The 14,374-nt window shown below is 41.5% G+C and overlaps 1 protein-coding gene across 1 annotated transcript in view; it reads left to right on the top strand.

Moving 5' to 3' along the window:
* The window catches only part of MTHFD1 (methylenetetrahydrofolate dehydrogenase, cyclohydrolase and formyltetrahydrofolate synthetase 1), a 59,108-nt gene that overhangs the window by 32,562 nt on the left and 12,172 nt on the right, over positions 1 to 14,374 (top strand). Inside the window, exons 14-24 of the mRNA XM_036906071.2 lie at positions 352 to 459; positions 589 to 663; positions 2,777 to 2,879; positions 4,644 to 4,720; positions 5,322 to 5,462; positions 6,691 to 6,759; positions 7,048 to 7,159; positions 7,252 to 7,391; positions 9,672 to 9,713; positions 11,791 to 11,891; positions 12,737 to 12,914. Coding sequence (XP_036761966.1) covers positions 352 to 459; positions 589 to 663; positions 2,777 to 2,879; positions 4,644 to 4,720; positions 5,322 to 5,462; positions 6,691 to 6,759; positions 7,048 to 7,159; positions 7,252 to 7,391; positions 9,672 to 9,713; positions 11,791 to 11,891; positions 12,737 to 12,914 — 1,146 coding nt within the window. The remainder of the gene's footprint in view (positions 1 to 351; positions 460 to 588; positions 664 to 2,776; positions 2,880 to 4,643; positions 4,721 to 5,321; positions 5,463 to 6,690; positions 6,760 to 7,047; positions 7,160 to 7,251; positions 7,392 to 9,671; positions 9,714 to 11,790; positions 11,892 to 12,736; positions 12,915 to 14,374) is intronic.

Genomic DNA, 14,374 nt, shown 5'->3' with positions numbered 1-14,374 from the left:
TTTTTATAACTTTCCCTTCAAAAGATTATCCTTTTTTGTAGACCTCTTAGTAGACAAATGACTTGCTTCTCAGCAGAAGCAACATTTACAGGAAATACATTCTAATTTTCAGACTTGGGAGATGGCTTAGTTTTTGACATGACAAGGACTTCAAAGTCTGGCTTTCAGTGAGAATAATAACTCTGAGCAAGTCATAAAGGGAAGCATGAGATTGGGAAGAACCAGCATGAACTAGCTGTGCTTCATCAGCTCTCCATTGCCTTTAATGTAGGGATTGATTTGGTTGCAATAGAATGAATGTTGGAAAGACAGAGAATTTGCAAGACTGATGTGGCTTCTGCTCTTTTGCAGTTTAATCTCCACCTCACTGGTGACATCCATGCCATCACTGCTGCTAATAACCTTGTTGCTGCAGCCATTGATGCCCGGATGTTCCATGAACTGACCCAGACAGACAAGGTAAGCTGCCTAGGACCCATGACTACTGCAACACCTGAATTAATGTTGGTCCCTTGGGTGCTGATGATGTAGGTAGCAAGGCAGTGGGGTTCCTCTCACTTAAAAACTCTTTTCCTCCTTTTCTTTAAGGCTCTCTTTAATCGTTTGGTACCATCAGTAAATGGAGTGAGAAAGTTCTCTGATATCCAACTCCGAAGGTTACGGGTAAGATTTTCCCTTCCTCTTTTTTGATACTGTATGAAATTGGGTGATTGATAAGGAGGTAGAAATCTCCTTAGAGTAGTCTATTTGGGATCAAGTTACATTCATACCCCGTAGTCTTAAGGTCATATACACATCAAAAATTGGTAGTAGAGGTTATTTCTCCTTTATAAATAATGAGTGGTCAGTCCTGGAATAAGTGGAACACTGACAACCTGGCCTTAGCTGAGAAGACTGACACTTCCCGTGTAGCATAAATAGGAGTCATTGTGCCAGCATGGCAGCATAACACTTTTGGAGTTTGAATACCTACTCTTCTCAGCACTGGGACCTTAAGCAAGAGTGGTTACTTCTGTATTGTATTTTAATTTCTATAACAAATACATAGTCATTAAGCATACATGGTACCATATGACCCAGAAATTCCACTCCTAGGTATTTATCCAAGAGAAGTGCAAACTTGTGTTCATACAAAAACCTGAATGTTTTTAGCAGCTCTATTAAAAATCTCAAAAATCTGGAAACAACCCAAATGTCCTTCAGTGAATGAAGGATAAACAGACTGGTACATGATACAGTAAAAAAGAATGAACTCTTGACATGGACCATAACTTGGATGAATACCAAAGGCATTATGTTGAGTGAAAGATGCCTCAAAAGTTATATACTGTATGCGAGAACAGATCAGTAGGGAGGATGTGACTATAAAGGGATAGCACAAGAGAGTTTTAAAAATGAAATTCAAAAATGTATTCATGTTACTTTTACATATGAAAGATTTTATATATATATTATTTAGATAGCATTCAGTAAATGCTATGTGCTGCTTATTGCCAGCAATAGTTATACTCACTTTATTTTTAATTTCTTGTAACTTCATATTTTGATACTGCAAAAACAGTACATTAAGGTTCTTTTTATCCAGGTGCATTAATTGTTACATTTTGCCTTACTTACTTTACAATTCAGTTACTATATGTGTGCCTTTTTTTCTGGACTTGAGAAAAAGTCACTTTTACACAGTGTAAAAACACTCACACCCCTCGGAAATCCTATGCACAAGGTAAGTTAACTGCTACCCTATTTTATTAAAGAGTTGTGTTCTGTGAGGCAACATAATACCATGGGAAGAGCAGACAACTTCTGATCTTACCTTGCTGATGAACTTTCTGTCAGATGTGGGACAGTGCTAGACCAAATGTTTAAATGATCCTGTAAAAAGCTCTAGGGTTTGAAATCAAAGGACTTGCACTTGGTCAGAGTACCCCTTGCTAGACTGGAATGAGAACCTTGCCCTCTTGTTTCCTGGGTCCCAGTCATCCTCTGCTTCAGTGTTATCATAGTCTGCCTGCCAGGTGCTCAGGCAGGAGTGGGTTGTCAACAGACTCTCAGCCAAGTGACAGAGAGTTTTGCTGACTTCACTTCACATGCCAAGTGCGTGACATTGTTTACCTATTTTGACAAGCCAAAGAGCACGAGCTCTGAAAACACCTGAGGTTTTAAAATAAAGCTCTCATAGAAAAGGAAAGGAACTGTCATAAGAGCAGAGCTTAGTGGAGCTCACTCAAATCTATCATGAATTAGGAAAACTGGAGAATACAATTTATAGGCATTTTCCATTTCAGGCGGTGACCTGTGTGCACATGGTAAAAAATTAAATTTCCTAAGTTCTTTGGGCAGGAATAGACATACCCTTTTTGTGCCTTTGGAACAATAAGAAGGAATGAAAAAATATTATTGAGATATATAAAAAGCACATAAAAGTGATTTACACTGATTTTTATTAATATTTATCTTTGCCCTTCCTGATACTTCCCCTTTGAACCGAACTTCTCGATGGAAAAGCTTTGTACCATGCTTTTCCTTTCAGTATGTTTGGGTTTGGTGAAATGGCACAGCACTCCTTGGTCACCATGCTTATTTAGGGTTTGTTTTAGGTAAAGTAAGCTAGCCTCTGCTGCTCAGTTATTTTACATGTGTGAGTAGGAAATAAAGGTTTAGCCAAAGGGATCATAGTTTTTCTTTCTGATTTTAAATGGTTTATATATTTTTTAAAATTTACTATGCTTTTGTTTGCTCTGTCCTATTTTATGTTCTAATCTTCCTACCTTTTTAGAGACTAGGCATTGAAAAGACTGACCCTACCACTCTGACAGATGAAGAGATAAACAGATTTGCAAGATTGGATATTGATCCAGAAACCATAACTTGGCAAAGAGGTACCAGAGCAGTCCGCATGCCTCATTTCCCTTGGTTAAACTGCATGCCTGATGCCCTCAGTAAAAACCGTTAAAATGTGAGGTCCAGGAGCTTGGGTGTCGGTGTTTTCATGATTAAGGCATGACCAAGATGGTGACTGGCTTGTTTTTCTGACCACCTCCATCAGTCTCTCCTTATTAGCTGTAATCAAACCTCTTTTGTTGGATTAGTTGGACATTTTGCTGGCTTTTTAGTGTTGATGAGAGTGCGGGTGGTTTCAAGGAAGTTCATGCATAAATCAAAAATAACATTTTGCAAATTTCATTTTATGCAGAAAGATTTGGTTCGTGAAGTAGAGAAATTATGTTTAATCACTTCTTGAATCACATTGCCCTTTATTCTCAGAACTCTTCTCTGGCATAAGTGATATGATTTTTCTTGCTTACTCATTTCTACCTCATTTTATTAAACTCTTGTAACAAAGTAGGTAGCCTTCAAGGTTTAAACACCTGGCAATTTAGTGAGTGAGTTGCTGGGCTTCACAGCCATATGTTGCCTTTCTCTATGTACAAATAGCATGGAGTTTTATTTTGTACCAACAGTGTATCCCCATCTATCCTTACCAGTCATGCAGAATGTAGCTAACGGCTATTTTATTGGCTGTCTTTGTGATTTTCATTGGCTCGTTAACTGTTGATAGCTAATAGCATTTTTAAAATGGTTCTTTTAATATCTAAAACAACACTGACATTTCTCTTCCTTTGCCTCAGTAGGTTCAGACAGATGATACAGTATTTTATGAGGAATAAACTAAAGATGCATTTTGAAAATGTAGTATCTTGTTCACTTTTCAGTTGCTTTATGTCTAATTCACACTTTCTTTAAGAAAGTAGAAGCAGACAAAGAAAAAACAGATCATACCTTTGACTGTTTTATACAGAGAAATTAGATACTCGGAACTTGACAGTATATTAAAAAAAAATAAGGGTGGACTCCAACAACACATTACATCTTCATCAAGTTGACGTGTGTGTGTCTCCGAGTGCTTTACAAGATACTATTTTGGGTGTTAAAATTATTACCATCTTCATGGAAAATAATTTGGCATGTTTATCAAGTGCCTTAAAAATGCTGTTCCTCTTTGACCCATTTAGGGTATGAACTGGTTTGTTCATTTTGTTACTGTCTGGCTTGTCATACACAAAGCAAAATGGCGAATACACCAAATTATTAACAATAATTAGTCGTAGGAGGTGGAATTAAGACTGCTTGGTTGTTTGATCTTTGCTATTCTCCAAGGGTATATAATTGTCATCAAGTGTGCTGAAGGCAAGAGAAGGTCTGTTACCTAATACACTTTGAAAAGGCAATTTCCCTTATACTGCATTTATGGCCCTGTGTTTCTCAGGATGGCATAAGGTCAGAGTCATCGCACAGAACAAGAACACAAACCTCAGCCTTTTGAAAAGCTGTGCATACTCTGTTTTTCTTGTAATATGGAATGTGCTTTAAAATAGATTCTAGAATTCTGGTTAGTTACTTGAATTTTCTAAACAGAGTAAAACCAAGCCACTCTACATTGCTTTCTTTAAAAAATAAGTCCTGTACATTTAGGTATGTGAACATAATTTCTTAACTTGAACCCACAGTCCAACTTAGATATCAATTTTAAATCAAATATTAATAGTCTTTTAAGTCAGACTGGAAGCTCTAGAACTGTTGGTTCCTTTAACTTTATGGTCGATTTACTGAAAATTACGCTCTATCTTCCCTTTCTACTATAGTGTTGGATACCAATGATAGGTTCCTGAGGAAGATCACAATTGGACAGGCTCCCACAGAGAAAGGGTACACACGGATGGTAACTGTTTGTTCCTTATGAAGTCAATTAATTCCTATGAACAAGCTCTTTGCTGCCTCTATCCTCCTCCATCCTCTCCCATGCGACTGAGGCTGCCAGGTGGTGTTCTGCCTTCTCCCTTTAAAATGGAAGTGAGTAGGTGTGTGGCACTGAGCACTCCTGACAGCTTTTGCAGTAAATCCCATGTGTCACCTGTGTGTTTTTCCCCCACAATTTTTCCTGGAGGTGGAGAGCCGCAGGTGAATATCCCCACACATAAATTGATTAAAATTGCTTCTTCTCTCTGGCCATTTTGCAATAGTTTCTTCAGTATAAGAGTTTGTGTTGTTCCCTTGTATGCTAAATAACTGCACAATTACAAACCGTCTTGGTCCTACTAGAACATTTATTTCTAAAATTTGACTACTCAAGGTCTTTGAGTAATTAATTACAAACTTTTGCTCTTGGAGGTTTATCTTCATTAGTTCTTTGTGTGCTACTCTGGCACTCTCTCCTTTGAGCTGTTTGTGTATAAGCCTTTGAGGCAGACAAGGGTGACTTCTGGAGTTCATGCTTCTGGTCTCACTCAGTGTTCTCTGTTTTGTCTTTACCCTGCCAACAGACCCAGTTTGATATCTCTGTGGCCAGTGAGATCATGGCTGTCCTGGCTCTCACCACTTCTCTGGAAGACATGAGAGAGAGACTGAGCAAAATGGTGGTGGCATCTAGCAAGAAAGGGGAGCCCATCAGTGCTGAAGATCTGGTGGGTACCCAGGTGCTCTGGGCTTGGCAATGCGTCTGCGTCCATTGTTCTGGGCTGTCACCATTACCAGTGACAAAAACTATATTCTACTTAGGATGTTGCAGTTAACAAGTAGAAGTACCTTCATAATGAGTAATAGGTGGTATGCTGCAGTAATAGACGACAGATTTCTTGTGATTTGAACAACCTCTTCAATCTTTGAATATTTCTAAAAGCGTGTGTGTGACTTCATTTTACAAAGAACATCAGGAGTCTGAGAGAGGCTCCAGTAGCTGAGCTTGGAGTCATACCCTGACCCTCCCTACGACAGCCTGCTTGCACAGAGGCCTCTTGTCATGAGGCTTGTTGGCCACCATACCTATGTTGATAACCACTTTGGGGCAATTCCTTAGCCAGTTCATCTGGTAGTCCTGCTAGGCTTGTTCTCACTTCAGGCTTATTTCTGAATTGTAGACCCGGTAATACGAGGTTTAAAATGAGATAATCTTATAGATTAAGTTTTGAAAAGTCCATTTGTTTATGCATACCAAAATGATTGGCCTATTATTAGTGATATGTCAGATGAATTCAGAAAAAGGGGGGAAATATTACTTGCCTATTTTCACAGTTAATATGTTTAAGAAAGGATATTGTTTAAAAATTTTACACCCAAACCATAAACTTAGAAACTCTTTATGGTTGAATATAAGTGAGATCCGTAACTTTACCTCACTTTGCTACCAGTTCATTCAGGTATGGTTGGATGGCTTAAAAAAGGGACTTGATAAATTTAAGAGTTGTTTTTGAACCTCTGCGTAAATTTTCAGATTCAGTTTTGGAAAATACATATTGAATTTGGTATATAGTCATTTCTGCTCAGACACCAAAGTTACAAATAATTCAGTACTCTAAGAACTAGCATTTCCCTGCTGTAAACTAGTCTGAAATGGATTCGCCTCATCAGTCAGCAAGAGAGCTTGATTGAGATACTTGTTTCTGACTTACATGTTTTTCCTGAAATTTCATGTGAATGGCATTTTTACTCTATCTGTTCTCCCTGCTTAAAATAACTCGTGACTTCATAGTATATCCACAAAAAATAAGTGGATGGATGGTCTATTTCAGGTGAAATTACTAATTGGTCCAAGATGGCTAAAAAAGGAGTACCTGAGAATACCTGAGAATTTCGGTTTCAAAAGGTTGGGCTTCTTGCTGGTAAGAATCAACACTTCATGCCATTGTTTTGTAGGGAGTGAGTGGCGCATTGACAGTGCTCATGAAGGATGCAATCAAGCCCAATCTCATGCAGACATTAGAGGTGAGCAGAGTGACTTTTGCCTTCCTGAATTGGCTTTCTATGTTCGGAGCGGAGTGGGCATAAAGCATACTTTCTTGGGAGATAGAGTTTCTCTACTTGCTCATGTCTGTCTTTCCATTCTTCTCAAAGCTATGAATGGGACATTACAGAACAAAAGAGGCAGCTTGGTATTTTCCCTTTGGGAAGTCTTTTTCTTTTGGATTCCAGCTAATTTTGTTATCCTTGACTGTGTGGTCCCATTTTGAAGCAGGATTAACAGCTTCATTCATGATGTCTTGATTTGCACAGGGCACCCCAGTATTTGTTCATGCTGGACCATTTGCCAACATTGCACATGGGAATTCCTCGATCATTGCAGACCGGATTGCTCTCAAGCTTGTTGGCCCTGAAGGGTTTGTAGGTGAGTATTTCTGCAAATTCAGTGACTAGACTGTTTTTCTTACCAGGGCAGTTGGGACGGCATGTTTACAGTTCTTTTCCCCTTGCTTACAGTGACTGAAGCAGGATTCGGAGCAGACATTGGAATGGAAAAGTTTTTTAACATCAAATGCCGGTATTCGGGTCTCCGTCCTCACGTGGTGGTGCTTGTCGCCACAGTCAGGGCTCTTAAAATGCATGGAGGTGGCCCCACGGTAAGGGTCAAGAGTGGAAGAGGCTGATTCTCAGGATTGTTCTGAAGGCTACAGAGAAGTTTGATGACTTGCACCTGTTTCTTTATTAAGCTGCCCTTATCCTCATGATGGACAGGGCACCTGGAGCAAGGGGTGTTGGGGCAGGCTTGTGCTGACCGCCTTAGTGCCCACAGACACTGTCAGCCGTCAGCATTTTAAGAGGGCTGAAATTGGCTTGGAGGCCTGCCTTCCTGAGGAATACATCTGGTAATATCTAAACCCCTCCAAGGACATTGTGCTTGGCTCTACCACAAAAAACTCATTTGTGTTCAGACTGTTCTTTTTAATCAGAGTCCCATTTTCCCTCTAAATAGTGGCACTGGCAGCCAGTCAACCAAACCATTTCTCTGAGACAGAGGTCAGCTCCTTGGGAGGTGCACTCTGGGGGACTAGCCTGGAGTAGGAAGGTAGATAGGCCTGCCTCTGGGTAATAGAAACAGGTTAGGACTAGCTTACCTTCAACACCAGCCTAAACTTAGTGTTTTCCCGAATTCCTGCTGGTTAGAAATTGCACTTTTAGCCTATTATTTTAACACCTTTTCTTTGGCACCTACATATGAAGTCACAGTGCAGGCTTTCAGAAATTATTTGAAGAAATATTAAGTTCATATCATCCATGAGGATAGGAGGATTCTTGTAACTTAAGACATAAGACCTCCCTCACCTACAGAATCAATGTTTCTTAGCACAGTGATCAGGGTTAGTCCTGATACAGCAGTTCTCAAGCATTTTGGTCTCAGAACTTTACTCTCTTCAAAATTATTGTGGGTCTGAAAGAACTTTTGTTTAGGTGGGGTCGATCTATTGATAGTTACTATATTAGGAATTAAAAATGAGTTACAGATTAACTCTTTTTTACAGATTTCATTTTTGTAAATGAAAACCTACTCTATTTTCCAAAACAAAATTTAAGCATTGTTCATTTTTTTAGATCTCTTCAGTATCTCGCTTATTTGAAGATCCCTGGCTTCTCATCTGCATTCGATCTGTTGTGATACACATCACATAATCTTTGGAAAAGTCCATTATACACTCAATGAGAGAATGAGAGTAAAAAGAGTCATAATATCTTAGAATTGTTATGGAAATAGTCTTGACCTCATGGACTGTGTGAAAGGATTAGGTCCCAGAAATACTGCTACGGCACACAATCCTCGCACACCTCCCCAGGCTTACTTGTCCCGAAGGCACCCAGGGGGCTCCTACCCAGGATGCCTCTCTCTGCTAGCAGTGCAGGATGGAATCCCTGTTTCTTCCCCATCATAACCAATGTCTCTCTCTTGCACCCCCTTACCCTCTCTCACACCACTGCACCTCCTCTCCTTTCCTCCTGATCTCATGGTCTGAAACACAATGTCCAGCACTTAACCTGGGCACACGGAGGCGGGCCTGACACATACAGCTCTGTCACGGAGTCAGGCCTGCTGCTCATGTTACTGCATGGAGCTGCGTGTCAGACCCAGACCATGGCGGCCCCCTGCTTCCTCCTCTGCCTCTGCGGGGCCCCTTTTGGAGCTGGAGCACCATAGGCTCTCTGAGGAATGGGAGCGGACCAGTGAAAAGCTGAAGGCATTTTCGTCATCCTCCATTGCCCAGAGTGGGGTCTCTGGAATCAGCACCTCACCCCCATGCTCATCCCTGTGCCAAGCCACCAGGCACCCCCATGACAGTGTACTCATGCTTAGGATTTTGACAGCTATAAATGTGCTCTAGAAGGGGAAGGAAATCCTTGTGTGTTGTTTCCCTCCTGTTTGTATTGCTCAAGTACCCTAGTTAAGCTCTGGAGAGGCCTGGGTTGGCTCTGGGCCAGCTCATGAACCCATCACCAGGCTTGTCACACACTCTGTTGGCAGACATATCAGGGTGGCCTTTGTGGGGCTGACAAGCTGTTTTTTTCCCTTCACTCACCTTTTCTTCCGCCCCCACTGCTGTGTGCTTCACTCACGGAGGTTACTGCTCCTGCCTAGAGCAGACTCATCCTTCCCTGTGCCTTCAGAGATCTGCCCTTCTCACTTTGCTGTGTCCACAAAGGTCTCCCACTGTGCTCAGTGCAGTCACTTTTGTTCTGTGTTGTAGGATTGAGCATATGTCCTCAATCCTTAGGGCAGGAAACAATGTTGTAATTCTGTACATCCCCCCAAGCACACAGCTTCTGGCCTTTAACCCATGGCAAGAACTGTTTTGGGCTACAGTCTAATTGCAGATGGAATATGCCTCTGACCTTGCTTCCTTTCCTTCCAGGTTACTGCCGGACTACCTCTTCCCAAGGCTTACACAGAAGAGGTAACTGCAGTCGTTTCTAATTACTTGTCCTAGAGAGCACCACGTTGTGAATCAGCATTTTTCAGCCCAGCCCATCTGGAAATGAGTGGGGGTATCAGGATGATCTAGGGTCATTCGTGGGAGCAAGAGATGCTAAAAGGCCTGCTGTGTGCTGAAGACTCGTATGAAATGACACGGGGAAGACATGCCTCATAAAACAGAATGGCCCCATATAGGATGTCAGTAAAACCACTGCCCTAGACGAGTGGCTGGTTCTTAACTGGGAACAACTTTCCCCTAGGGGACATTTGTTAGTGGAGACACTTTTGACTCTTACAACTTGAGATGGGGGTGCAGCTGGCACCTAGTAGGTAGAGGTCAGCGATGCTACTAACCATCCTACAATGTGCAGGACAGTCCCCAGTACGAAGACTGATTTGACTTAGTAGTGCTGAGGTTGAGAATCCCTGCACTAGATTAAGGAAGTTTCCTTCCATTGTCTTCGCTGCTTTGGCTGGTTGATTCCCAAATGCCATTCAGATCAGAAGCAAGTTTTGTGAAATGTCTTTTCCTCTTGAACCTTTAATATGGCCGACTTAAAGCCATATTAAAAGGACAAGATAAGGTTAGGATCCTGATTGTTTTCCTAGACAAAATTCCCGTAAGCTGATTTGATTTATGGTGTCAAGCAGAATCTCAAAGAATTGTGGGCTCTAGTCTTTTCATATTTATATCACTTACTGTCAAAAAAACATCTTCAGAGCCTGTTTAGTGGGGTTATAGGAGCATCAGGCACTCCCATGAGATGTTAAGGTCAGCTGCTGTCACTGTTAATTCAATTTTCTGGGCTTTTAAATCGTCTAGCAATACAGGGTCACTGCTTAGGCCCCAAATGAAGTATTTCAAAAGCAGCTAGAAAAGAATTGTTGGTGCCTTGAGTCTGCCTGTCTTCTGAGTTATGATTTGCCTTTTATGGTCATTTGGCTGATTCACGCGTAGGAGGGGAATTCACAGTTCTGGCCCTCCTGCCACCCCACAGCCTTTCCTGCGTCTAATTAGAGTGACTGCCCCTCACTGGCCCAGCTGGTGTCTTCATTTAAGAAACTGTACTTATTTAAAACTGTTCTCAATCAGTCTTACATATTAATTGGTTTTCATGTGACTAGAGGTAAAAAATTAGCAGTACTCTTTAGAATTTCAACTAAATCCTACTGTCAGTTGTTCTCTACCTTCATCTTACATTATTTTTTTCCTGCTCTTTTATGGAATACACAGACCAGGAGGTATTACTGCTGGTTTTTGCTCATGATCCAGTGTATATATTTTTATGTAAGATTATTATGTTTATTTTTAAAATAATGTGTTTTTAAGCCTATAATAGTAACATACTCTTTGTAAAAATAAACAGTATAAGAATATATATATGACTTATGTCCTTAACAGTTTGGTGCATATTTCTCAACATTTAAATAAGTTTTATGAATACAAATGTATTTTTTTATTTGTCCAAAAAGTGCAGTGAATTAAGCCCTCCATAGTTTTGCAAGGCTAGTACATCTTTGACAGGTTTGATGTTAATACAGAGTATCTCACTTTTCATAACATCTGCTTAGTACATACTTATTGAGTGTACATATTCCAGTTCACTGGCCCAGTCCCCTGCTGAAGGAGATTTGTGGTGGTTGAAGTAAACATATTTAAAAGTATGTTTCCATGTTACTTTCCTTTTGAATGTCATAGTATTTGATTCTTAAAGATGGTCTCTATCTTGTTTTGTTATCCCTAGCACAGTTTCATGGTCAGATTCGTTAAAACAGAATTGCCCCATACAGAATGTTGGTAAAAGAGAATATTTTTTTGAAAAAGTGCTTTGAAAGCATCACTGATTACTTCATGCATTCTGACTATGCCTGTGGCTGCTGTATAATGAATGCTAGGCACTGTGCTGGGCTCTGCCTTCTGATGGAGGGGTCTGTGCCACGCTGAAAACAGTCAGTTGGTACCATTATACCATGTGAGTACGTAAAATCTGTATTGAGAACCTGCAACTAGCTCCTCTCTCTATGACCTCTTGGACCTGTCACTGTTGTTTTTATAGAACCTAGAGCTGGTTGAAAAAGGCTTCAGCAACTTGAAGAAACAGATTGAAAATGCCAGACTGTTTGGAGTGCCAGTAGTAGTGGCCATGAATGCATTCAAGTGAGTACAAAATGAAAGAGTCAAGGGGGCTGTGGGGATAGTCAGAAAACATCTCCCGGAGCTTACCACACAACACCTGGGCTTAGGTTTATTTTGTTCTTCAGTTACTGCTATTGGTTATGAAACCTGTTTGTCAGCAGCCATTAACGAGCGCCTGTGACGAGACAGGCACCTGACACGGCAGGCTCATCGCCTCACCCACTGGGGCTCCAGGGTCAGGTTGGGCTCCTGTGGGACTCCTCAGTCTCCACAGAGTGAAGTTGGATAACTGACAGGCCTGAAGTTAAATGTCCTTTTTGGTCTCTAGAGGCCTTCTGTGCTAACAGAAGCTTAAAACCCTGCAGAGTTCCATTATTTCACTAGACCTGGTGGGATGTTGTCTTGAGAGTCAAATGAATTGAGCTGAAAGTATTCATGCATGAGAAACTTGTGTGGGTTGTTTAGGTATTGTAATGCTGGTTTTGGTCTTCTTATAATGTCCTAACCACAACAGAATGAGAAGCAAAATTTTTAAAAAGCTAGTATGTATTGATTCTGTGATGTGCCTGGAATGGTCAAGTACTTTGCATGTTTTTGCTGTCTAAGCCTCCTGACATCCCCATTAAATATGTGCTGTGATTATTCCCATTCAACCCACGTGGGAACGAAGGCACATAAAGATTAAGTAACTGTCTAACAGTCACCCAGAGAGTAAATTGTAGAGCAGGATTCAAACCCAGGCAGTGTTACTTGATTAATGTCCATCTATCTGTGGGTAATTCAATGGGTTTTCATGGCAAAAACCAGACAGATTCTGCCCTCTCCAGCCATCATCAGTGCATTAACATGAGGTGCTGCCTTTACAGGACAGACACGGAGGCAGAGCTGGACCTCGTCAACTGTCTTGCCAAAGAACACGGGGCTTTTGAGGCTGTGACGTGCACTCACTGGGCAGAAGGGGGCAAGGGCGCCTTAGCCCTGGCTCAGGCCGTCCAGAGAGCAGCGCAGGCACCCAGCAGCTTCAAGCTCCTTTATGACCTCAAGGTAGGTTATTTGCTGTACACAAAAGAAAAAAAGGGGGGAGGCACAATATGAGATTTCTCTGGGGGTACCTCTGCTTAGAGCCTGTGTTTAGCATCTTCAGCTCTGTGGGTTTGATTCTCACAGGTGAGTTACATGACCACAGCCTGGACTCTTAACTCCAGACAGCTTTCTTACCAACACAGGTTGCTGCTTACCCACAGAGTGGGGGGTCTGGGCAAGATGCTCAAGGAGGTTGGCTCACATCCTAACTTTGGAAAAGGCTCGCCATATAGTTCCTTTGCTGACAGGAGAAAATGTTATATCCAGAAGAAGAGTGTAATTCACTATAGCCTTTTACCCAAGGCACCAGCCATGTTATGGCAAATTGAAAAGGGGCTACATTGAGCTCAAAGCAGTTTTCTGATTGTTCCCCAGTAATAGGGGAAAGCAGTGTTCTCCTAAGCTCACTCCCTTGTATAGGGCTGCCTCAAGTCCAGAGGGGCTTTCCAGTGCCAAATCAAAGCGCCCCGAGAGGCTTCCACATTCTTTCCATCACTGAGTAAACTATTACATCTGGTCCAAGCAGAAGCACTACCTATTCTGTGATACAGTAAAATTAGTTTAGAGGAAGGTTGTTCTTATTATAGGGTTGTATTTTGTCTTCAGTTCTCTGTCCATGTATTTCCAGATGTGATTGGACATGAAGTAGTTTGCCCACAACTCTAGGTTCCCCCCTTCACCAAGTCCCCCCCACATACCCCTTCACAGTCACTGTCCAACTGCATAGTAAGATGCTGTAAAATCACTACTTGTCTTCTCTGTGTTGCGCAGCCCTCCCCGTGTCCACCACGCACTATACATGCTAATCGTAATGCCCTCTTTCTTCTTCCCCACCCTTATCCCTCCCTTCCCACCCATCCTCCCCAGTCCCTTTCCCTTTGGTTACTATTAGTCCATTCTTGGGTTCTGTGATTCTACCGCTGTTTTGTTCCTTCAGTTTTCCTTTGTTCTTATACTCCACATATGAGTGAAATCATTTGGTACTTGTCCTTCTCCGCCTGGCTTATTTCACTGAGCATAATACCCTCTAGCTCCATCCATGTTGTTGCGAATGGTAGGATCTGTTTTTTTCTTATAGCTGAGTAATATTCCATTGTGTATATGTACCACATCTTCTTTATCCATTCATCTACTGATGGACATTTAGGTTGCTTCCATATCTTGGCTATTGTAAATAGTGCAGCGATAAACATAGGGGTGCATCTGTCTTTTTCAAACTGGACTGCTGCATTCTTAGGGTAAATTCCTACAAGTGGAATTCCTGGGTCAAATGATATTTCTATTTTGAGCATTATGAGGAACCTCCATACTGCTTTCCACAATGGTTGAACTAGTTTACATTCCCACCAGCAGTGTAGGAGGGTTCCCCTTTCTCCACAACCTCGCCAACATTTGTTGTTGTTTGTCTTTTCGATGATGGC

This window comes from Manis pentadactyla, chromosome 11 (genome assembly GCF_030020395.1).
Source record: "Manis pentadactyla isolate mManPen7 chromosome 11, mManPen7.hap1, whole genome shotgun sequence".
NCBI classification, from domain to species: Eukaryota; Metazoa; Chordata; class Mammalia; order Pholidota; family Manidae; genus Manis; species Manis pentadactyla.
Note: the sequence above shows the minus strand (reverse complement) of the source record. Positions and strands in the feature narration are given on the sequence as shown.